The 24613-nt window shown below is 59.6% G+C and overlaps 2 protein-coding genes across 4 annotated transcripts; one reads left to right on the plus strand and one right to left on the minus strand.

The window, feature by feature from the left end:
* Positions 1 to 1447: 1447 nt before the first annotated feature.
* Positions 1448 to 10735, plus strand: PRSS57 (serine protease 57). 3 transcript variants are annotated; one of them, XM_067033267.1, is made up of 6 exons: positions 1448 to 1976; positions 6641 to 6780; positions 7118 to 7271; positions 8189 to 8333; positions 8940 to 9194; positions 10333 to 10735. In XM_067033267.1, the coding sequence occupies exons 2-6, from the start codon at positions 6702 to 6704 to the stop codon at positions 10543 to 10545; spliced, it is 846 nt and encodes a 281-aa protein (XP_066889368.1). In that variant the 5' UTR covers positions 1448 to 1976; positions 6641 to 6701; the 3' UTR covers positions 10546 to 10735. The 3 variants fall into 3 exon arrangements, with proteins under 3 accessions (XP_066889368.1, XP_066889369.1, XP_058919424.1); XM_067033268.1 differs by having other exon boundaries at positions 1762 to 1976; positions 10337 to 10734; XM_059063441.2 differs by lacking the exon at positions 1448 to 1976 and having other exon boundaries at positions 6639 to 6780; positions 10333 to 10622.
* A 787-nt stretch (positions 10736 to 11522) lies between these two features.
* On the minus strand, positions 11523 to 17846 carry FSTL3 (follistatin like 3). The gene is made up of 5 exons (XM_059063423.2): positions 17641 to 17846; positions 16096 to 16281; positions 13706 to 13921; positions 12876 to 13103; positions 11523 to 12785 (listed from the first exon to the last, which is right to left on the minus strand). Exons 1-5 carry the CDS (start codon positions 17741 to 17743, stop codon positions 12703 to 12705), a joined length of 816 nt encoding a protein of 271 aa, XP_058919406.1. The 5' UTR covers positions 17744 to 17846; the 3' UTR covers positions 11523 to 12702.
* Positions 17847 to 24613: the final 6767 nt, after the last annotated feature.

Here is a 24613-nt window from a genome sequence, read left to right on the forward strand (position 1 = left end):
CCCAAGGCCGGCGGTGGGACTGAGCCAGGCCCGTTTGAGGAGAAATAATCATAACAGAGCCATCGCTGGTCTTCTGAGCACTGGCTGGGCTCTGGGGATGGCCCTACAGTTGGATGAGGGTTAAGGAATTGAATTTGCTCCCACGGGGCAAACAGGCCTGCGTGCCCAGAGTGAGAGGGGTCCGTAGAGGGGGCAGGGAGAACTTAGACTTTGTCTTGAGGGCACTGGGGAGCCACAGGAGAGTTTAGAGCAGGAGAGGGGTCACCCCGGTTTATGTTTGTGAAGGCCGCTCGGGCTGCCAGGTGGGGAGTGGGTGAAAAGGGGCTAAGGGGGCGGTAGGGGGGGTCTTGGGGGCCAGAAAAGGCTGAACTGGGGCCCCCAGGGACATGGCAGAGGCTGGACCAGGGTGAGAACCAGGTGGATTCTGCATGGATCTCGAAGGAGGAGGCTGCAGGATTGCTACGGTGTGGGATGAAGGATGACAGGCATCGGGGTTCCCCTCTCCAGCCTGAGTTCCTAGAAGGACATGCAGACAGGAGCGGGGCCTGGGAGATGACAAGGGGGCCTTGGTCGGGCAGCTGGATGCCCAGGTTGGAGTTTGGGGTGAGGCCCAGCCTGCGCTAGAGGGGCGGCTCCCCACGGTGGGGAGCAGGTGCAGGCAGCAGAAAGAGCCGACTTGCTCCCCTGCCGTCCCCTCGATTCCCTGTAGTCCATCTTGGATCCTTCATCTGTGCAGACCCCACAGAGCAGGAGGGAGGCAGGATCTGTCCCCACCAACGTGTTCTTAGAAGGACACTAGCCACCAGGCCCCGAACACACTTACTCCATGGGGTGGGGGAGGGGGCGGTGCAGAGAGGGAGGTTCTTCCAAAGCCCTTAGGGGTTTGTTTTGTTTTGTTTTGTTTTTGCGGTACGCGGGCCTCTCACTGTTGTGGCCTCTCCCGTTGCAGAGCACAGGCTCCGGACGCACAGGCTCAGCGGCCGTGGCTCACGGGCCCAGCCGCTCCGCGGCACGTGGGATCTTCCCGGACCGGGGCATGAACCCTCATCCCCTGCATCGGCAGGCGGACTCTCAACCACTGCGCCACCAGGGAAGCCCAACCCTTAGGGGTTTTTGTGAAACTGTACTGCTCAGCTGGTGCTCAGTAAATGGGTGTGTCAAGGGAAAGAGGCTTGGATGAGCTCTGGAGAAAGATGGGGCACGATGCACCCCAGACTGGGGGGAGGGCGTGGCTGCCTTTCCTCTCACAGGCCTTTGCACCCTCCTTTTACAATGAACATGTACCCATTTAGCAGGAAAACGATGAGATAAATTAGCAAACAGAACAAAGAAAAAGACTCAGAAACATCAGGGGGCCTGGGTTCCAGTTCCAGCTCAGCTCTGTAGGTGCTGTGTGACGCTGGGTCTGTTTCTTAACCTCTCTGAGCCTCACTTCCCTACCTCCTAGGGCTGCTGGAAGGGTTGACGGAGTGAACATACACGAAGGACTTGAAACAGAGCCCAGCATACGCTCGCTCAGGGGTTGGCAAACTTTTTCTGTAAAGGGCCAGACAGTAAATATTTTCAACATCGCGGGCCGGCCGCTCTCTGTGGCAAGGACTCAGCTCTGCCATTGCAGCGCAAAAGCGGCCAGAGGCAGTACGTGGCCACATCGTGTGGCCGTGTGCCAATAAAGCTTTAGTTATAGGGACTTCCCTGGTGGCGCAGTGGTTAAGTATCTGCCTGCCAATGTAGGAAACACCAGTTCGATCCCTGGTGCAGGAAGATCCCACATGTTGCCGACCAACTAAGCCCGTGCGCCAGAACTACTGAGCCTGCGTGCTGCAACCACCGAAGTCCGCGCGCCTAGAGCCCGTGCTCCGCAACAAGAGAAGCCACCGCAGTGAGAAGCCCGCGCACCTCAACGAAGAGTAGCCCCCGCTCGCCGCAACTAGAGAAAGCCCGTGTGCAGCAACGAAGACCCAACGCAGTCCAAGGTAAATATAAAATAAATAAATAAAATGTATTTTTAAACAACCCAAAACACCTTTATTTACAGCGGCTCCAGCTGCTCCCGGACATCCTCTGGGCACTTGGACTCCAGCGGGGTGTGACACTGGGCTCTGTGTGGGCCCCAAGAGCCCCCTCCTCCCCTGTCCCTGAGTCGGAAACCCCCTCACCTCTCCCAGCCCTGACTCTAGCTCAGGCCTTGTGTCCCCCACTCCAGCTCAACCACAGCCTCGCCATCTCCCCACCTCCTCTCTCCTCTCCACTCTCACCAGAGGATCTGCCCTCACCTGCCCTGCTCAAGCACCTTCTATGGCTCTCCAGTGCCCTGCAGTCTGGCTGTCGAGGCCCAGGTGAACACTGGAAGCACCCTTCCTTCCCCTGCCCCTGCCGCACACCCCGCTGGGCTGTCCAGACACCTTGTCCGCACCCACCCCCTGGGCGCTCCTCCTGGATCCCCTTCCTCATTCTCCCGGGGTTCCTGGGTTTCCTTCTTGCCCTAAACTCCTACCCCCTCCCTATGCTTCTTGCAGACTCCGGTCACTCTCTCCCCACTTAATTCTGCCGCAGACGACACCTCACTGTCTCTCCGCCAGGGCAGGGGTCTGTGTCCTCCTGCTGCTGTGTCCCCTACCCCCCTCCCCCCGCACGCATGCAGTGCCCGCACACAGCAGGCACTCAATAAACACTCATGGAATGAAGAGCTGCATACCTCCCTCCATCTCCCTTGACGTTCCCCGCAGGAAGGGTGGTGCTGGCGTCCAGTTTGCAGAGGAGGGGCGCCCAGGGCACCCAGCCCCCCCCTCCCCCCCAGCTGAGTTCTCGCCACACCCTCAGAGATGCTCTGGGGTCACCTGTTTCCCAGAGGAGGAGACCGGGGCCCAGACGACGGTGGCCAAGCCGCCTCCACACCCCCATCCTCCCCCTGTGGAAACCCTGGAGGCTGCCCGGGCAGGCGAGGTGGACAGCTGTGGTGACGCTCTGCCCGCCACCTCAGTTCACCCATCCGTGGAATGGGCTTGCTCAGGGCCCCCACGTGCCAGCCACTCACACCTACTTGTCTCTTCCTCTGTTCTCTGCCAGGCCTTTGGATGCGGGTCCAGGAGAAAGTCTGTGAAGGGCAGTGATGTCTGTCACCACCCCACCCTGGCCAGGTCTGCTGGCATCCAGAGGGAACCCGGCTGGAGCACGGGCTCTAGGCCCGCAGGCTCGGTAGCTGTGGCTCGCGGGCCCTAGAGCGCAGGCTCGGTAGTTGTGGCGCACGGGCTTAGTTGCTCCGCGGCATGTGGGATCTTCCTGCACCAGGGATCAAACCCGTGTTCCCTGCATCGGCAGGCGGATTCCTTTTTTTTTTTTTTTTTTTTTAACATGTTCATTGGAGTATAATTGCTTTACAATGTTGTGTTAGTTTCTGCTGTATAACAAAGTGAATCAGCTATACGTATGGCAGGCAGATTCTTAACGACTATGCCACCAGGGAAGTCCCGGAGTGTTTACTCTTAAGGCAGTGCCGTCCACTCAAGAAATAAGAAGCTGTTGATACCTGGTCAGGGAACTAAGATCACACGTGCCGTGCAGCGCAGCCAAAAAATAATAAAAAATAAAAAGAAATAAAAAAAGAAAGAAGAATGATTTCCTTGGAATGTGAGTTAACGAGGTTAAAAAGTAAAGTGTGGGGTGTAAGGGAAAGTGTCACCAGCTGACACCTGCCGGGCCTATGCCCCATTCCAAGGACCAACCCTATTCACAGATGATGAAACTGAGGCACACAGGAGCCAAGTGCGGTGGGGTCCCTGGGCTCCAACACTGAGTCTGGGGGTTTTCCTGGGAAGATTTTGAGCTTTTCTCAAATTCTCAGGGGCTCCTGACCAAGCCCCATAACCTCTCCTGACTTCTTGAACCTCTGCTGCTGCTTTGGGCTAGGGAAGAGGCTGTGCACTTACTGAGCACCGACTGCATGCATACCCCACTCAGATGCTCAGGAACTGACTGTGAGCTAGTCGCCTCAATATGTAAAGAGCTCCAACAAATCAATAACAAAAGTAAGAGTTCCGTAAAGGGAACTCTTTATTAATAATATTAACAATAATTAATAATAATATTATTATTATCATCATCAGCAGCAGCAGAATTATTATTGTTGAGTTGCTCTGACTTGGAAAGCCACCCAAATCCTCCATGGAAAGACCCTTCAAGGATGACAGTCCCGGAGTTCTGGGTTCAAGACCATCTGCTGTGCAGCCCCAGACGAGCCGAGCTCCCCTCTCTGGGCTTCCGTTTGGGAAGTGGAAACACTGAGCTCCACACAGTCCGTTCCTCAGGACTTGTTTATGTGGATCCTTGAAGGATAGTTGCTGGTTTCACAGCTGCTCACCAGACAAGAAGGAAATGCAACAGGCTGTGGGAAGAATCGGCCCCCAGCAGAGGCAACAGGAGCTGGCCTGAGGCTGCAACCCTGGCCCTATTTCTCCCTCGCTGTGCGGCCTTAGTCAAGGGAGTTAAACTTTCTGGGCCTCTGTTTCCCCATGAGTAATATGGGGACAGAAACAGTACCGACAGCCTTGGTTTGCTCTAGGACTGCATGAGTTCCACACATATGCAGCTTCGGGTAATACCAACCCCAGGGGCATGTGGCTGGGGGAAGTGACTGAGGCCTTGGGGTGCAGACGAGACAGGACAGCCCCAGGGAGCCAGAGTGGACAGGAGCCACCAAAGTCTCCCAAAGAATCATCCGCTACCACCTGCATTGACTTCCGAGGGAAATGAGGGGTCCAGCTCTGGCCGAGACCCCAGAAACGACTTTCGCGTGGACATTTCCCACTTTCCTCCGTGTTCAGGGCCTGATGGTTTCCTGCAGCTGCGGTAATACATCACTGCAAACTTAGTGGCTTAGAATGACGTTCTCTTACCTGATCAGTGGGCCTCGCCGGGCTGAGACCCAGGAGTCTGCATGCCAGCACGGCCGGTTCCTTCCAAACCAGCTGGTTCTACCCCCACCCTGCCGCTTTCAAGGCTGTGCCTCAGTTTCCCTGTCTGTGAAATGGGTGTGATAACAACAGCAAACTAATTAACACAGGGGACTGAGGTTGGCTAAATAAGGCCCCACAACCTCCCTGTCCTGGTCCTGGGACCTGTAGGCATGTCACCTGATGGGGAAGAAGGGACTTTGCAGGTGGGATTGAGTTGAGAGAGATGGGGGTGACCCTGGATTCCCCGGGGGCCCCAGCATCATCCCAGGGTCCTTATAAGAGGGAGGCGGGAGGGTCAGGGGCAGAGAGAGATGGGAGAGGCTGCGCCGCTGGCCGTGAGGATGGCGGAGGGGCCGTGAGCCAGGGATGCGGCGCCTCTAGAAGCTGGAAAAGGCGGGAACCGATGCCGCCCTGGAGCCTCCGGAAGGACCAGCCCTGCCCACGCCTGCATTTAGCCCCGTGAGGCCCATGTTGGAGTCCTGTCCTGCCTCTATCTCTCTGTCTCCCTCTGTCTCTGTGTCTATCTCTCTGCCTCTGCCTCCCTTCCATGTCTCTGCCACTGGGTCTCTCCCACCTCCAGCTCCGTCCGCCGCACACCCTCACACCCTTGTCGCAATGCTGAGTGATGAGACCACCCTCCCCACTGCCGGCACTGATGGAGGCCAGCCCGGTCCTCCGGGCTGGGCACTGCGTTCTGGCGAGGGGCCCTCTGTGCCTCCGAGGCGTGTGTGGGATGAGCTACTGTGAGCAGCGGCCACTGAGCCTCCGTCCCCCCCTCACCGTGACACTGGCCCCCTCTCTGCACAGGGCTTCCCCCAGCCCCAGTCGCTCTCCTCCGTGCTGTGCGGGGTCCCCTGCCTCCCAGATGTCCCTCTGCGTCTCCACCGGAGTAACTGATGGCGGGCGGGCGCGGGCTCTCAGCAAAGCCTCCGCAAGGCAGCACAGGGCCTCTGACCTGCGTGTCCCCTGTGTGTGGCCCCTCACCAAGGCCCTGCTGCCCCTTCCCTGCTCTGAAGCCTCCATGGCTCCCTGGTACCCACAGGAGAAGCCCCTGCCTTCAAGGCCCTGAACTGACCTGACAAGCTCGCTGTTCTCTGGCCACCAGAGCCTTGTGCTTCAGCCGTGAACCCAGATCACCTCATCGATACCCCCAACCCCGAGAAACGCCAGCACCGTGCGGGTGGGTGCCTTTGTCACATTGCGCTCCGTCTCCGGCACTTAACGGAGGCTGGTAATATCATAGACACTCAGTACCTCAATACATGCAACAAAGGCAGCAGCAGTCACAAGGCTTTCTGGAGGCTGGGGTTGCAGATGGGGAAACTGAGGTTTGAGGCAGTGACGGGCAGGGCTGGACCCGGACCCCCTTCAGCTGGAGAGCCGGCCCCCAGCCCTGAGGGGCAGCGAGGGCTGTTGTGCTGCCGTCTGCGTATCTGGGAGATGCTGGGTAAACCGGGGCATGGCACGCATAAGGGACCTCTGGGGTCACATGTCTTGGCAGAGCCAGCAGCCCCCCAGGGCCCCCGTGCCCACCCCACTGCCCTGGCTCCCGGCTTCCTGTGCCGTTAAGATTATCATCCGCAATGCCGATGCAGGAGAATCATCAGGCTTTCCGAAGCACTGGCTCAGAACTGGGGCTGGTGGGGCCTCTGACCACAGGCCACAGCCCATTTCCCCGTTTGCAGGCCGTTGGGCGGTGGGTGGACCACGGCCCCCAGGGCTCTCCGAGGCCGACCCGTAGCAGCCATGAGGCCCGGGGAGGGGAGCTGCGACGGCCCGCTGCTGATTGTGACCGCCGTCCTGATGCTGTCCACGAGGCCCCCAGGTGAGGACCCCCGAGTAGCCCAACCAAGCCCATCAGAGCCCCACACAGGGGCCCCACCCAGGAAGCTCCAGGGAGCGCCACGTGGTCAGTTACTCGGCCCCCTGCGTGGCTGTTCCTCTCGGCTCTCAGGTGGGAGGCAGGCAGGAGGCCCAGCTGGGGTCTCGGCCAGGCCCGGGCCCAGGTTTTAGTGCACCCGGCCCCTCTCCCGGCAAACTCCACGGCCTTCTCTGGGCATCTGTGTGTGTCTCTGTCTATCTCTGCCTCTTTCCCCGCCCAGCCTGACCCCTACCCCATCCCGCCCCGTCCCTGACCCACTGTCCGTCCGTCCTGCCTGCAGGCTCCTGGGCGTCCCGAATCATCGGGGGCCACGAGGTGACCCCCCACTCCAGGCCCTACATGGCGTCCGTGAGTTTCGAGGGTGAGCACCACTGCGGGGGCTTCCTGCTGCGGCCCCGCTGGGTTGTGTCGTCCGCCCACTGCTTCAGCGACAGGTGAGCCGGGATGAGGGGGCGCCCTGGTGCGGGCGGGGCGAGGGCTCGTGCAGACAGGCCTCTCAGCTGGGGGAGTTTGCCAGGGTTGGGGGGGGGGCGGGAGAAGTGGGGAAGGAGCAGCAGCCGTGACCATAAGCCGATCTTGTAACCGTTATGTTTGTCCCGAGTATATTGTTATAACGGTTACTAACATCCATCTTGAAATTATTGGGGGCAATACTATAATTGAGGTGGGAATTAGAATAAATATAATAAGTATTAAAACTAATATTGCAGGGGCTTCCCTGGTGGCGCAGCAGTTAAGAATCCACCTGCCAACGCAGGGGACACGGGTTTGAGCCCCGGTCCGGGGGGGATCCCACATGCCGCGGAGCAACTAAGCCCGTGCGCCACAACTACTGAGCCCACGCGCCACAACTATTGAAGCCCGCCTGCCTAGAGCCCATGCTCTGCAACAAGAGAGGCCACCGCAATGAGAAGCCTGCGGGCACCGCAACGAAGTGTAGCCCCTGCTCGCCGAAACTAGAGAAAGCCCGAGCGCAGCAGTGAAGACACAATGCAGCCAAAAATAAATAAATTAATTAAATAAGTTTTTTAAAAAAAATGTACTGCAGTGGGAATTCCCTGGCGGTCCAGTCGTTAGGACTTCATGCTCTCTCTGCAGGGCGAGCGAGTTCGATCCCTGGTCGGGGAACTAGGATCCTGCAGGTCACGTGGCATGGCATTAAATTAAATTAATATTGCTGCGATTGGAGTTAGTACCAAAATTGAGGTGGAACGGTAATAAACGTGACGTTTATTATCACGGGCTGGCGTGAGGATGACATGGATTTGCCTGGCAGGTGGGGAGAGACGCAGCCCCGTGCCGGGCGGCCCTCACCCCAGCCTCGCTCACAACCGCCCTCCCCACCCCGCAGAGACCCCCAAATGGGCCTGGTGGTGCTAGGGGCCCACAACCTGCACATCGCAGAGGCCACGCAGCAGGTGTTCAGCATCTCGGCTGTCTTCATGCACCCCGATTACCATTCGGACACCCACACCAGTGACATCACTGTGCTGCAGGTGAGATGCTGCGTGGGGGACAAGGACCAGGGTCGGGTCCCCAGCCCCCCACGATGGCCTGACTTGTTTAAAATCAGCTGTTGGGATCCTGTGAGCACCCGTGCTCAGAGCAGGGAAGGAGAGGCTCATTAGAAAGACCCTTTGGGGGCTTCCCTGGTGGCACAGTGGTTGAGAATCCGCCTGCCAATGCAGGAGACACAGGTTCGTGCCCCGGTCCGGGAAGATCCCACATGCCGCGGAGCAACTAAGCCCGTGAGCCATGGCCGCTGGGCCTGTGCGTCCGGAGCCTGTGCTCTGCAACGGGAGAGGCCACAGCAGTGAGAGGCCCGCATACCGCAAAAAAAAAAAAAAAAAAAAAAAAAGAAAGACCCTTTGGGCAGCTGAGAGGGTGAGACTGGAGGCCTGGAGGCTGGGGAGGACCAGAGTCCTGGTCTGAGGCAGTTGAGGCCTGATGGGCGGTGGTACGTGGTGGCGAAAATGGCAGGGCCTTCTGACAGCCTAATGACGGCTGCCACTGACTTCTCTTCATGAGCCCAAGAAGAAACCCAGAAAGGTAAACAGGCAGCAGCAGTAGGGGGGTGCCTAACCTCAGTGCTCCCCCTGCAGCTGAACAGCTCTGCCATCCTGGGTCCTGCAGTGGGGCTGCTGCGGCTGCCACGGAGGCCACCCAGGGCCGGGGCACGGTGCAAGGTGGCCGGCTGGGGCTCCGTGTCCGACTTCAGGGAGCTGCCGCCTGTGTTGATGGAGGCCGAGGTCCGCGTGCTGGGCCTGGACGTCTGCAACAGATCCTGGAGGGGGCAGCTGAGCCCTGCCATGCTCTGTACCCGCAGTGGGGACCGCCAGCGACGTGGCTTCTGCTCGGTGAGACACTCAGTCTGTCTCTGTCCTGCCTGCTTACCGTGTGGGGAAACTGAGGCCCACAGAGAGGGTCAGAGCTGGGCAGAGCCTTGGGAACTAAGTCCCAGCTCACCTTTGACCAGATGGGCCTCGCCTAAGGCCCTGGAAGGGCACGGAGTTGCCCAGGGTCACGGGGCTGCCATGTATGGCTGTGCAGGTTGCGCACTGCACAAAGAGCTACAGATTTGTGTCTTTAAAAGCAGTGTCCAAAAAAAAAAAAAAAAAAAAAAAAAAAAGCAGGGTCCAGATCTCAAGGAAGAAGCTCCTGCTCCTAAGCCCTTGTACGGATTAATGGCAAATTTGGCCCTGGTGTCAAGGAAAAAACTCAGCCCAGGTGTGTGTGTGTTGGGGGGCAGTGTCTTTTGTTCCAGCCATTAGAGTGCAGTGGTTCAGATTCTGGAGCCCAACTTCCCGGGTCCATGTCCAGACTGAGCCACTTCCCAGATGTGTGGTCTTGGAAAAGTCACCTCACTTCTCGGGACCTCACTTTCTCCAATCTGTAAAACTGTCACACAAATAGGACCTACTTCTTAGGGTCAGAGCTGATCCAGGTGACAATTAGGGTGATAGGTGTGGGGAGGTCAGGGGAGAGGAGGAAGCAGGAGTTTTAGGGTAAGTATTCCAGGAGGTCTCTCTGAGGAAAGTACTTCTGAGAGTTGGAGGGGCCTTGAGAAGATCTGAGGGGAGGCACGCCAGGCAGAGACCAGTCACAGGGCTGCTGTGTACAGCTGCGCAAGTCACGCGCGGCACGAGGTGCTGCCGACTTGTGTATTTATACAAAGTGTCCAGCAGGGGGCAGTAACGGGTCTCAAGAATATGCAAAAGCCTGGAGCTTGGGCTGCTGCAGGAAGAGCAAGGCAGGCCAGCATGGCTGGAACCAAGTGAGTTGGGGGAGAGGAGGGCAGACAGTTGGGTGGGGGCTGGATCCTCCAGGCCTTCAAGGCTGAGGTGAGGAGCTCAGTCTTTGCTGTAAAAGCTGTAGGGAGCCATGGAAGGATTTTGAAGCAGGGGAGGGTCCTCCTCAGATTCCCCCACCTGAGCTCCTTTAAGGAAACTGAGGGCCAGAGAGGGACCCCGGCCTCACCTTTGCCTCCCCCTCCAGGCAGACTCTGGGGGGCCCCTGGTTTGCAGAAATCGGGCCCATGGCCTCGTCTCCTTCTCTGGCCTCTGGTGCGGCGACCCCAAGACCCCCGACGTGTACACACTGGTGTCCGCCTTCGTGACCTGGATCAGGGACGTGGTTCGGCGGGGCCCGCACGGCTGCCAGCCCAGACCCCCGCCCAGGACCACTGGGGGCCCTCCGGGAGTTGCCTGAACCACAGCAGCGCCGGGTGCACGAGATGAGGTTAGCTCCGGCCTGGAAAATTCCGTGGCTGGGGCAGAGGGTCCATGGGCCCCCAAACCTCAGGAAGCCTGGTGTGTGGGGGGTGGCAGGGGGGATAGGGGTGAATCGGTTCTGAATAAAAAGGGCAAAATAACACAATAAAGTGTTAACTGGCTCACCAGACACGATGGTCTGCCTCCAGGGCCCATCCACGTCTTTGAGCTTCTCCTTGGCCTCAGCGTGGCCGAGGGTCCAGTTCTACCACTCCCTCCCGGAGGGACCCTGAGCCACAGGACCTGGGCCCCTCTCCACCCTCCCACACCCTCTCCGCGCTGACCCCTCTGGAGTTTCCCACCCTGCCTCACAGCCCGAGCTTGGGACGGCCTCCCCGCCTTGGCCCCTATCTGGACCGCCACTCCTCTGCCCTCCAGCGAACCCCACCCACAGATGGGGAGACCGAGGCCGGGAGAGGGTAGGGTCTCTGGTCCTCAGGGTGGGGTCTCAGGTTGGCCTGTCCTCACCCTCTGAAAAGCGCTTTGAGCGCACGGTGCCCGGCTGGCGGCAAGGCTGGGCGAGTCCCAGCTGGTAGCTGGTGCTTTTCCTAATCGTGTTAGTGTCGCTATGGTACCTCCAACCCTTCCAGGCCAGGCCTCCATTTCTGGACCCTAAACCAGGTGGCCTCTTGGGGCTGCCCTAAGCCATCCTGACCCCCCTCTTCCCCTCCCCTGCCCCACAAAGGCCAAGACTCTCCTACCCACCCTCACCCCACCTGCCCCAGGTCTACCTCGGCTGCTGCCCACCGCCTGAGACCCCGAGTCGGGCAGCGGCCGCCCCAAGGACATACACCAGTGTCTCTGCTCTGGATGCTTCTAGAACACCCCAGGCCCCAGGCTGGTAACCCCCTACCCAAGTGGGGGGCACAGAGGCTCAGAGAGGTGGCGGGCAAACCAAGGCCTGGACATCCAAAGTGGCTTTTTTCAGTGTTTATTTCTTTGGCAGGCGAGGCAGGACCCCAGGGCGGGGGAGGTTGCCTTGTCGGGGGCTCGGGCGAACCCACTGCTCAAGGGCACTTTTCCAGGTGTCACAGGTAAGGCACTTCCTGGAGGCTGGGAAGGACGCGCAAGCACCACTGCCCTCTGCTCCTCGCTCCAAACTCGGGGAGCTGGGCTCCTGCCCCGCTGGGCCCCCACCCTGGTCTGAACCTCCAGTCTACACACAGGCACAGGGAGGGGACAAAGAGCAACGGCCCAGGGAGATGGAGGGAACCCAGCCGGCAGGCAGGGAGGGTTCAGCTGGGAACTGGGCCTAGAGGCATGGCCAGGGCAGGATGCGGGGGACAGAGGGTCCCGGGTCTGGACCTCACCTGTGCACGCACGGGGCAGCAGGCACTGGGGCGCCCCTCAGACACACGGCTCCAGGATGCCAGGTGTGCAGTGGGTCTTGGTGTCTATACTCCATCCTGGGCCAGTGGGTGAGCAGGGACCCCAGCAGGTCCCACCCTAAGTGGACTGGGCACCACCGGGCACGGTGCCCTGTTCTGGGCAGATACGGCCTCTCCATGCCCAAGTCCTGTGTCCAGTGGCCCAGATGGCACCCTGTCCCTTGGGACAAGCTGGGCTTTTCTCAGGGGCCTTCACAGAACACACTGGGAGCTGGAGAGAGAGGGAAGGTAGGCCCCTTGGTTACCCTGCGGCTGGTGGGGGACAGTGGTTGCTTCCTTGGCCTGTCTGGGGTCTGGGCATGTTCTGAGGCTCATCTATACACACCCAGGCCGTGGACCCCCTCTCACCCCCTGAACCCTGTTCTATCAATAAAGGCCAGGGTGCCTCTTCATTAATTGCTGGTAGGAAACCCCCAGCCCTCTCGGTGGCAGCAACAATTAATAAGAGTTATCCCCGAGGAAGCAGGAGCGTGGGGTCCTCCTGGGCAGTAGGGTACCTAGGCCTGGGGTGGCACCCCACCCACCAGCCCTGCTCCCAGGCCTCCTTCCCCCAGTCCTTCCAAGATATCGTCGGGGGGCAACAGGGCTCCCAAAATGGTCCCGGTCCAGGCTCTGAGGAGTGTCCGTGGGACATAAATTAGACTCTGCTGTGGCAATAAATAAAACGGGGATGCCTTGAACGCCAGGCCCAGGCCGGTCCCTCAGGCTCACACAAAGTTCTCCTCCTCCTCCTCTTCCTCCTCCTCCTCCTCCTCCTCCTCCGACTCAGCATCTAAAGGCTCGGGGGTGCCTGCAGAGTGGGAGGGACCAAAAGAGAAATGCGGGCGCGGAGAGGGGCTGGGGGCTAGACCCTGCCGCTGCTCCCCGCCCCTCGCCGCACCTGCACAACTGCCCGGGTGGCGCACGCCGATGGAGCGGCCCAGGAAGCAGGTGGCCTGGCGGAGGTGGCACGAGGACATGTAGGTGACGTTGTTGTTGCCACAGAGCTCCTGGCCGGGGCTGGAGGGCGCGGGGCAGGGCGCCGCGCGGCACACCACGCAATGCGCGCTGCCGGTCTGGTCCACCACGCATGACTGCGGCCGCAGGCACACAACGTGCGCGCACGATTCTGCAGGTGGGGCGTCGGGGAGGGTCGGGGCGCTCCTCCTAACCTGGGCCACAGGCCCCGCCCCCGCCGCGAGCCCGCCCTCAGGGTCCCAGCCTCAGACGCGGGCCCCTTGTTGCACCAGAAGCCACACCCCTTCCACGAACCGCGCCCACACTCCAGATCCACCCTCAATCCCTCCCCCCTTTGATTGCACCAGTAAGCTTCTCAGACTCACACACTCGTACCTCTCACCCCATATGAGCCCCAGAACCGCAGGTTCAGGTGCAGGTTTCCAAAACTGCACCCAACTCTTTCTCATTCATGACCCCATAAAAGACCTAACCCAGCGACACTCTGGCGGAACAATAGACTCCCTTCACTAGGCCCCACCCACGAGCTCCCATCTAAACCCCGCCTAGCACAAGGCCCGGGAGCCGGGCTGGTGGGTGGGGTGCCACCCCGCCTAGCACTCCCAAATCCGTGAGACATAATAGGACACCCTGGATTGCAGACCCCGCCCCTTCCTGCCAAGACCCCGCCCCCCACGCGCTGCGGCTGTGGCCTCTTACAGGATGCTCAGGCCCGGTGGCCCCGGACCTCCCTCAGGCCCCGCCCCTACGTACTGCGGCAGCGGCCCGGGTACATGACGCGCAGGTCTGGGTGGCCACGGCAGCGTGCGGCGCGCAATTCGCACTCGTCGCGGTAGGTGGCGCCGTCCGAGCCGCAGACCTGAAGGCGCTCTGGGAGCCCCGAGCAGTCGGGCGCGCACTCGCAACGCGGACGGCCCCCCAGCATGCGGCAGGCCTTGCCTGGGCCGCACTCCACGCCCTCGCACGAATCTGTGGACAGAGGACACACACGTGTGGGCTGGGGCGCGTGGCCGAGGCCAGAGGTCCTCAGAGCCCGCCGCGCCCTCGCCCCCTGTTCCGAGGGATAGAGGCCGGGCCGGAGTGAGGGGCGGTCCGCAGTCGGGGCCCACAGGGGAGGAGTCTGATTTGGGGGTCTGGGGGCGGGACCGTTAGGGGCGAGATTCAGCCACGGCCCGGGTGGACCCGGACTCGACGCTGCTCCTGGGGTGGGCTTCTGTCGGGGGGCGGGGCTCAGTGTGGGCGGGAAGGGGGTCTCTGCCCGGAATCTGGGGGTCCGGGAGGAACGGGCTTCCGCCCCCGGTCCAGCTCTCGCTCCGCAGCTGGGCCACCCGCTCGGGCTGACGTCTGTTCCCTGATTTACGCGCGTTTCTGGGAAGGCCGGCGGTGGACCGGCTGCGTCAGCCCGCGGTGGGGGCGGGGGCTCCACCCCGTCCAGGCGCGGGTATGGGGAGGACGGGCAGCGTCTGTTCCCCGTGCCTGCCAGGACCTCCCCGGAGGAGGTGTCAGGGAGGGCGGGGCGTCGGCCTGGTCTGAGGCTCATTTCCTGAGGAGGGGGCCTCCCACAGCCCGAGCCCTCCGAACCAGCGGTTACCTCCCCCTGCAGCCCCATTTCCCAGGTAGGGAAACAAGTCTCTCTCTGAGATCCCCGCCCCCACTCAGGCCCGGCTAACGGCTGCTTCTGGCCTCCCAGGCCCAGTGCAGCCTCCCATCTGCCCCCACAAGGTGGTGCCGTTTTGTCGTCATTTTACAAAAGGGGGAAACGGTCACAGCTGTGAGTTGGAGAAGCCACGGCACTTCGGCGTGAGAACTCCAGGCCGGACCCGTTGGACCCCCCAGCTCTGTGGCTTGTGGGTCTGGAGGGCCATCTCTGAGCTCGACTTGATCTTTCAGCCTCAGTTTCCCTGTGTGTAAAGTGGGGTTGATGGGGAAACCCACCTTACAGGGTGAGCAGAAAATGATGGATGCTCCTAAGAGACTAGCTGGCGCCCCCCCCATGTCCCCCTGCCAGGGCATGTGGGCTGCACCTGGGCGCCTCCCATGCTGCCCGCCCACAGGCACATCTGGAAACGCTCCACCGGGTGGCTTCACGCAAGCAAGAACAAAAGTAGCAGGGCTGAGTTCCTGTCCCCAAGGCCAGACAAGGTGTGGGGGGAGGGGGTCCTGGACCATCTCATGCCCAGGCCAGGCACTTTTTGAAGTCTGTCCTCCTCCCAGAAGCCAGAGGGGCTTCTGGAGGGAGCCAGGGCACATGGCAGTTGAGTCTAGGACCACCCAGCCAGGCTGATCTGGGATTAATCACATCCCAGCGGCCAGTCACGCTCCTCAGTTTGGCCTGCAGGTCTGCAGCCCTCAGCTCCAGCCTCCTCCCTGTGCCCCTGTCCTGACCCCACCCACCAGGGTCTGATCCCAGGCCATGGTCTCTGCTGATGCTCTCCCCCATACTTTCTCCAGCTGGCGAACTCCTAATCATCCGCCAGCACCCTGGCTCTAGAGCCCGCCTCCTTCAAGTCACGCCCCCCTGCGCCTTCTGGGTCCTTGCAGGTTCAGCCTTGCACAGGGGGCTGGGAAAGTCCCCAACCCCTTCTCCAGGGCAGAGAGGATGTCTTGACTTAGTCATTCACTCATTCTGCCTTCAAAGAGCCCCTAGTCTGATGGGGGAGGTAGCATTTCGCAGAGCATGGTGCAGAGGCACATGCTTGTTAAACATGCAGCTGTTTAACCACAGCCAAGCCCAACCCCAGACCCTGGAATCCGCGGGGTCAAGGGCAGATAAGTGTTTGGGGACACCGAGTGTGGGGTCACAAACCCTAATGGCCAGTCGGGGAGAATCCACCTTCCTAGGAGCTAGGTGTGAGCACATCCACCAGGTGCAGTGCAGGTGGGAAAGGCCACCCTGGCAAGGGCTCCTCGTGAGCAAGGGCCTAGAGGCTGGAATCCAAACTGGGACTCCTTGGAGCTTCCTGAATCCTCACCTGCAGGAGGCTAAGCTGGGAGCCTGAAGGCCCGCAACCCCTCTCTGAGCCTGGGATCCCCATGCCGGCAGCCTCAAGCTTCTGCCTGCCCCCAAGATGGGGGGCTCACTCTCGGCTGTCCCGTCTCTGACCACAGTGACCCTGGCCTGCGGCCAACACCCAGGGTCTCACCTTTGCAGGGGAGGCAGTGGACGAGGCCCAGGAAGCCCAGGAGGCTGATCTTGTTCCCCGGGTGCGTGAAGTTGGACCAGGCGGTGTCGATGTTACCAGACGCACAGCACTCAGCCTGGCTCACGTCCGTCCTCAGCACCAGGCTGCAGGTGGCCTCTCGGCCCTGCTGGAGCCAGCAGACACCACCTGTGGACAAGCGGGCCAGTTCCCATGTGGCCAGAGGTGCCCTCCGGTGCCCCTTCCCACACCCAGGCCTTGGCCTTCCAGCCAGCTGCCAGCCCATGGCGATGCATACAGTCGGTGCTCGGTAATTATGGAGGGGATAATCTGCCCCTGACGTGGGAAGGAGGGGCAGAGAACCGCACAGGTGTCCCCACCCTGGCTGCAGCTTCTTTGGGGACCCTTCCTCTCTGGGCTCCAGCCCCAACACTGCTCCAGCACCCACCCCACCCCATCCTGGGAACCTCTCCCCCCTGGGTCCAGGCCCCCAGCCCGGGCCTGGCGTCGTGCCCGAGCAGGCAAACACCCAGAGCTGGACGTGTCAGGGTCAGCGGGCCCTGGAGCCGCCTCTCCCGCCTCTGCCCTCTGTCTAGACAGCGCCCGAGGGCACGCGGAGCCCCCTCGCCCAGCAGCCCCCCCTCGCCTGGCCCGCCTCTTACTCACTCCAACTCGGGAACATTCCCCTCGCATGAGCTCACTGTCTCCCCGGGGACGAGGCCTTCGGGGAGGGGGCTTGGCTCTCCCCTCACTGCGGGGCTGGGGTGGGGCTGCAGGGTGGGGTGGGGGGCAGATGGCCCTCGGTTTCTGCACCGTTAAGTGGGGGCGGGGGTGGCCACGGCCCCCATTCCGTGGAGCTCCCAGGCCCTGTGCTGAGCGCCTCCAGGGACCAGCTCTGGGAGCCCAGCACATTGGCACCCCGTATGAAAGGGGAAACTGAGGCCAGGAGTGGGGATGTGACTCCCCTGGCACCTCCGCAAGTGGCAAGTGTGAGATTCCAATGACCTGTCTGCCTGAACCAGACCCAGGGAAAATCTGAGACCCCAGCTGGAGGTCCTAAGTCCAGCCACCCAGCCCTGCATTTCTGGAGCATCGGGACCCGGATGGTCCAGGTTCAAATCCCCGCTTTGCCACTTACAAGCTGTGTGACCCTGTGCCTCAGTTTCCCCAACTGGAAACCGGGCAGAAGAGTGCCCACACTACTGGGCTGTTGCGTGGATTCCAGGACGGAAGAGGCAGACACTAGGCGCCCAATTACTGTCAGCAGCTCTTGTGACTAGATTCTTGATAAATAAATTGTGAACGAGTCACATCTGTTCTCCTGACCTCCTGGTGACCCTCCTTTGGGCCATTTGGGGCTGGGGGAGGGGAGCCTCAAGCCCTCCCAGATTCAACCTGCAGCGGCCACGGGGTCACCACGGGTCACCGCTCTCTGCCCCCAGCTGCCACCGCCGCCGCGCCCCCCGACCTCGCCCCCAGGCCCGCATTCCGGGCAGGCCCACGTGGGTGGCCCGCCCCGCCCGCCCCCCTTCCGGCCGCCCCACTCACCGGGTGCGGGGTCCCCCGAGCCCACGGAGCCAACGAAGCCCACGGCCCACGCCAGAGCCCCCCAGGGCAGCGGCCACAGTGGCCCCGGCGCCCCGGGACGCATGGCGGACGCAGACACGGCGGCGGCCCCCGCGTCGGACGCGCGGGCGGCGGGCGGGCGGGCGGGCGGCAGGGAGGGCGGCGGCGGCACCACTTCCAGCGCGCGGCCGGCGCGCCCTATAAAGGTCCCGCGGGCTGCGGGCGGGGCGGGGCGGGCCGGCCGGGGCGGGGCGGGGGGACGGCGGGGCGCGGGGTAGTGTCGCGCGCGATGTGGGCGGCAGCTGGTGGGGGGCGGGGGCACGACCCGGGAGCCGGGCTGGTGGCTGTGAGTTCGAGGTGTCTCTGTGCGTTTGGGGGACTGGCCGGTGACCCAAGGGGAGCGCGTCTGCGGATCCGTGCGCGTCGTGGTCTGCATGTGGTCGCTGGGGTGGCCCCAGTGTGCTCTGGACTCCTGGCCTGTCCTCCCCGTCCCTACACGCCCACACACCCGGGGACCTCAGCCCCAGCCAGTTCCCTAATCACACACCCCGGCCACCCTCCTGGCCACTTGGCCGCTGGAGCCGGTGGGCACGGCTGGGTGTGAGCGCGTGGGGGGATGGGGAGGCTGGCGGGGTGGGAAACAGAGGCAGAGAGGTGTGGCAGAGAGAGACCCCAGAGACACGATGGTCCTGACAACATCGCTGACAGCAATAATCATACCACAAGATTTACACAGGGCCCACTGTGCCTGGCCTTTGCCCCTCACACCTGAGATTGCACCAAACACCCCAGGCCTTTGCAAACCGTGCCCCCAGGCCACATCAACAACCTGCTGGCTTCTCTCCTCCAAGGGTCAGTGCTCCCTGTCCTGGGACACCCTGGAATCCTGGGTTTCCCACAACTTATGATGGCCACATCAGCGTGGGCCTGGGAAGCACTGAGTCCACTGGGGCCTCAGTGCAGCAGGATGCTTTTCCTATTTTGGAGCTGATCCCTTCGATCCTGGGGGCCTCCCAAATTGTTAGGGCACCCCAACAGGCTCGTGGGTCCTGTGCAGCCCCTCTGTGTTTGTGCTTCTGGGAAATAATTAGTGACAATCTGCTGGTAGCAGGGAACTTTGGGGGGTGCTGGCGCTTCAGGTTGACCAAGGCAGACCCAGTCCCGTCCTCACTGAGCTCATGGTTTGCCGGAGTCATAGACAAGAAAATACATAGAAAAACAAACTAATATATAACTTTAAAGAGTGGAAAATGCTTTCAGGAAAAAACAAAAATGATTGAGAGCAATTGGTTATCTCCCAGGGCCACCTATGCCTCATCGCCCCTCAGCCCTGTATCTGCGCCCACCCCGGGTGTAGAAACAGGGTCCCTGAAGGCACAGCCCCTCCTCTGCATGCACGAGATCTGCTGCTGGCCGACACCATGCCCAGACCACTTACTCCAGCTTAGCTGCCCAGCCTGACCCGTGTCCCCAGGCCAGTGCCAAGGCCCACATTACTTCCTAGCAGCACTGAGGGAGGGCACCCAGCTGTCTCGACCTGGCCTTGGCCTCTGACAGTCCAAGGAGATTCTCCCCTGGTTGGGAAATGGGGCAGGAATGAGACCCTGTGTTCTCAGCAAGGGTGTGTGGGGGCTGGACAGGGTGACCTTGGCCAAGACCTGACCGTACCATGGCTCAGCCACCCCGTCCTGGTCTGTGCAAATAAAAGGGCCATTGTCGGCCTGGCGTGGGTTCGAAACCGAGGCCGGCGGCCAGTGGCTTTCTGCTCCCCAGCCTGGCGTGTCTCCCCAACCCAGAGGCTCTGCACTGGGTGACCTCGAACGAGTCATGTCCCTCTTTGGGGAGCCCTCTTCTGAGCATCTCCCATTTGTGCCCTCCTCACCACCCCGACCCAGCCTGCAGCCTGCTTCCTACCCCAGGCGCCTGCCATAAGGCTCCTCCCTAGCCCATAGCTAGCTCCTCCCCAAGGTCCCTGCTCACCACCCCAGGGAAACCGACAGTGACAGTCCAACATCAACGGAGCTGTGATGAAGGATGCTGTACCTGACCCAGCCTGGGGAGATCAAGGCAGACTTCTCAGAAGAGGAGGACATTTACAATTGTTAGATTGAACAGTGGGGGAGGGAAGGGGGGATGGGAAGATAAGTCATGGGATATGTTTGCTACAAGTAAGAGAAAGCCTGAATACAGAGCCCCTGAGACATGCGGGTCCCTGGACCCTGTGACTATGTCACCTCCCATGGCAAAAGGACTTTGCAGATAGGATTAAGTTGAGGCCCTTGGGATGGGAAATAATCCTGGGCTATCCAGGTGGGCCCGGTGTCATCACAGGATCCTTGAAAGTGGAGAGCTTCCCCACCGTGGTTGGAGAGATACAACATGAGAAGGACTTGATCTGCCGTTTTTGGCTTTAAAGAGGGAGGAGGGGGACTCCGGCCAAGGAATGTGGGCAGCCTCTAGAAGCTGGAAAAGGCAAGGAACAGATTCTCCCCTGGAGTCTCCAGAAAGGAATGCGGCTCTGTCAGTACCTTGATTTTAGCTCAGAGAAACCCATGTTGGACTTCTGACCTCCAGAACTAGAAGAGAAAAATTTGTGTTGTTTTAAGGCCCCAAGTTTGTGTCGATTTGTGACAGCAGCTAATACAAAGGGGTTCAGTGTCGCAGTGATATGAACCCCGCCTGGCTGGAGACAAACGAGGGAGTGAGCACTGATGGAAAACGGTCGCAGGACAGAGACCCTAGGAGCGGGAAGGTTTCCGAGGAGGTGACTGAGGCCTGGAGGGAGAAGGAGGCATCTGGTGGAAGCCCAGTCCAGTCTGTGCCACCCTGGCCAAGCCACATGTGACATCTCCATGCCTCCGTTCTCTCATCCGTATGTAAAATGGGCACAGATCCCAGTACTGCAGATTTCAGCCAGGACACCAGGGACAATGTCTGGTGCGTGGTAGGGGCATGACGTGGTGCAGAGATTCTTATTAATTAAGAATGGGTAAGTATTTAGCCGTTCCCCACAATGCTGTGAGGCAGGCATCCATTTTACAGAGGGGAAAACTGAGGCTGGAGGAAGGAAAGTGACTTTGGGGGGGGGGGCGTTACAAAGCCCCACACGGGTCGGGAATGGAGTCAGTACCAGGTAAGCAAGGTTCCAGGACCCATGTGCTGAGCCCCGAGCAATCAGGGTGAGCCCCCAGGTTGTGGCTGGCATCCTGGCTCCGGTTCCAGCACCAGATTTATCCTTTGGGGGATCATCTCCTGCACTCCCAGCTCAAATGTCCCCAAGAGTGGGCACCAACCAAGGCCCAACCACTTAGAATCATCAGACTTCCAGCAAACCAGGAAGAGTCAGCTCTGAGACTTTTGCTGGGAAAGGGACACCCACTTGTTGCCTGAGCTAGAGGGGTATGAGCCTGGAGCTGCAGGTGGCTCCTGCCAATGGCCAGGGAGAGGCCGGTGCAGTGGGACACTGAGCCAAGAGAGGCAGCAGCAATGCCCTGTGCTGTTTTTGGAGGTCCTGGATCCAGCTGTGCCCGAACTCTGCCTCCCCAATAAGATAAAGCTTGTTTAAGAGGCATTTCTGTCACTTGCTGTGGACAAAACCAGCTTACAATAAGCCCGTTTACATTTTATTCAAGCGGAGCCTTTAGAATCCAGAGCAGCGGGTTCCGCAGGGGCTGTAGGAGTCACACACACCCTGATGTGCCACTGCGTCCAGGATGCAGGTCATGGCCTGCTGGCCCGGAACGCTCAGGGTCACCCAATCCCATATTACTCAAGCCAGAAGCGTGCTTGTGATAGACTCCACATGAACTTAGCATCTGCAGCCCTTGGACTAGACGTGAAACGCTCCAGGCTGTGGGAAGCAAGGCCTTGCTTGTTTCCTAATGGGGCATATGATGATAACCAAGGCAGCACTGAAGACTCAGCCATGGCAGATAGCATGGGAGATCTCTGAACAGAGCTGGGCATTATAACGCCCCCATCTTACGTACGGTCCCTGCTCCAAACGCCACCCATGGCTCCCCATAGCCCATGGATAGAGTCCAGGCTTGCCGGCCTGGGTTTGAAGCCCTTGCTTCTGAGCTTGCTCAATTCATGCCCCTTCACGCAGCTACTTTACCACGTTACCCTCGAATGTCCCCACCCCATCCCCTTCCCTACAGGGGACAACGGGATTTTACGCGGGAATCTGGCGGCCACGTTTGCTGCAGAAGGTAGGGCCCGCCCTCAGCCCAGAGGTGAATTATGATTGGTTGAACAGGGTTGACGAGCTGTCAGGCACAACCATGTGATCCATCTCTGGCCAATGACCTGTTGGGGGTGGGGTTTCGAGGAAACTCACAAATGACCAGGCGGACTGTGTCTGGAGGTGACCCAGTATAGCTTGACGTATGAGTTTCCTGTTTGCTGCTTTAACAAAGTGCCGTAAATTTAGCTGCTGAAAATAGCACACAGTTATTACTTCTGGAGATCAGGAGTCCGACAGGAGTCTTACTGGGCTGATATCAGACGTATTTGGGGGCCTTTATTCTGCGCATCACGGCGCTCAGTATTGTTGAGTGCGTGGCTCGTTTCGCAGACGTTTGTTGCTGCATCCCGGCTGTGTTCTTGCTCCTGGCACACAGTCGACACTCCACCAGCATCTGTGATTGAGGGATTGCATGGTGGTCTTTGTCCCTGCCAGGCTGAGAGGTGGAGGGACCCCACCCCCTTTGCCGGGGGTGGGGGTGGGGGGGCAGCCTTGGTAAAGCCCTGAAAGCTGATTACCCAATTTGGTAAACGTGCTACTGGTTCAGGTAAGAGAGAGGCCTGCTTTTGGAAGTACGCCTGGTCGTGTTTGGGATAAAGGGGTGTGGGGGCAGTAACGTTGCCTGAAATTCCACACAGACACAGAGAGAGAGCGAAAAATGTTAACCACTGGGGCGTCTGGGTCAAGGACGCGTGGGCCCCTTTGTATTGTTCTTGAAACTTTTCTGCAAGTTAGAAATTGTTTAAAATAACAACTTTTGAGCAGCACTCAAGGGACGTTCATCAGGAGAGAGGGAATGGAGGCATCCGTCTCCTCCACTGGCTTCCCCGTCCCTGTTCTGACGGCTTATTCCTGAAAGATTCTTTGAGCAGGTAGAAATGAAGGAAGTTTGATCTAACATGATGGTGTCTACACCCTCCTGGGGAATAGCTTGGGGAATATCGGAGGTTCTGGGGCTGCAGGGACCTGGGTCCTGGTCTGGGTATGGGTGACTCAGGGGTCCACGCCAGGCCATTCGAACTGAACTCTGAGGAGTTACTGTGTATATTTATATCTCCAAACCGACAAATCAAAAACAAAGTTAAAAAACAAACCCATTCCACAAACTAAAACATATGAATTAAAAATTGAAAATGAATTAAAAAGTGAAAAAAAGAGGAAAAAGCACAACTCAAAAAGTATCATCAAAAACAAACAAACAAACAAAAAAGCAAATGGGGGGCTTCCCTGGTGGCGCAGTGGTTGAGAATCCGCCTGCCGATTCAGGGGACACGGGTTCGTGCCCCGGTCCGGGAAGATCCCACACGCCGCGGAGCGGCTGGGCCCGTGAGCCGTGGCCACTGAGCCTGCGCGTCCGGAGCCTGTGCTCCGCAACGGGAGAGGCCACAACAGTGAGAGGCCCGCGTACCACACACACAAAAAAAAGCAAATGGGGCTTCCCTGGTGGCGCAGTAGTTAAGAATCTGCCTGCCAATGCAGGGAACACGGGTTAGCACCCTGGTCCGGGAGATCCCACATGCCGTGAACCAACTAAGCCCGTGCGCCACAACTACTGAGCCTGCACTCTAGAGCCTGCGAGCCACAACTACTGAGCCCACGTGCCACAACTACTGAAGCCCGCACACCGAGAGCCTGTGCTCCGCAACAAGAGAAGCCACCGCAATGAGAAGCCTGCGCACCGCAACAAAGAGTAGCCCCCGCTCGCCGCGACTAGAGAAAGCCCGCGCGCAGCAACGAAGACCCAATGCAGCCAAAAATAAATAAATTAACTTTTTAAAAGCAAATGAAAAAATAGAAATAAAAAACACAAACCAACAGATATAAATGAAAAGAAAAAATAGGACATAAGAAAATATTTAAATAAAAGAATAAAAAGCAAACCCCAAAATGCACGAGCTGATAGCAGTGTACTCATAACTGCTGAAATAATGCCCGGTGGGGCGGTGGCCTGCCTGCAAGGTGGGTAACAGCACTGCTTTCTCCAGCTCCAAAGCCTTCAAAGGTCCCTCCCAGAGGCTTGATTTGAACCCAAGTCAGTGACTTGGGGTGTGTGTGACATGGTTCTGTCCTGAGGGGTTACCTCATAATCCACTTTCAAAGACTTTTCAAGAAAATGCTGAGAACCCATCAGGAGGCACCTGTGTCTCGCTGTACCCCGCAATCAGAGAGCCCTGGGGTGGCCAGGGCACCCCTCACAAGTCTGTCCCATCAGTGGCAGCAGCAAGGTGGCCACCAGTCACAAATGGATGCCTGAGGCCCGAGAACCTCAGGAACACTGGGTCACATGCAGACAGTGGCCCGATTTCTTGAATTCAGATGCTCCAGTCCCAGGGTGACCAGCAGGGCAAGTAACCCAGACCCAGAGGTCCAATGGTGGAGTCTGCTATATGACCATGTTTGAGCCTCAGTCTCCTCATCTGTAAAATGGGAGTCTTCATTTTTCCCACATCATGGTGCTTGTGTGAGGATTAAACTTCAGACTCCTGGCACATCCTGAGCTCTTAGTTTTATAATATACAAAACCCCATATTCTTGTTCCCACTGTATCCCCAGCACCCTGCGCGGGCCTGGCGCTGAGGTGCTAGTGAACACCTACTATATGCAGGGTATTGGCTTCACATATTGGGAGACACCACTGATAACTCCTGGATCCAGGGGTGGCCGTGGCAGGGAGAGAGGGAAGAAGGCACTGGGCCGCCGGGTGCATCA

This window comes from Kogia breviceps, chromosome 4 (genome assembly GCF_026419965.1).
Source record: "Kogia breviceps isolate mKogBre1 chromosome 4, mKogBre1 haplotype 1, whole genome shotgun sequence".
Taxonomy (NCBI): domain Eukaryota; kingdom Metazoa; phylum Chordata; class Mammalia; order Artiodactyla; family Physeteridae; genus Kogia; species Kogia breviceps.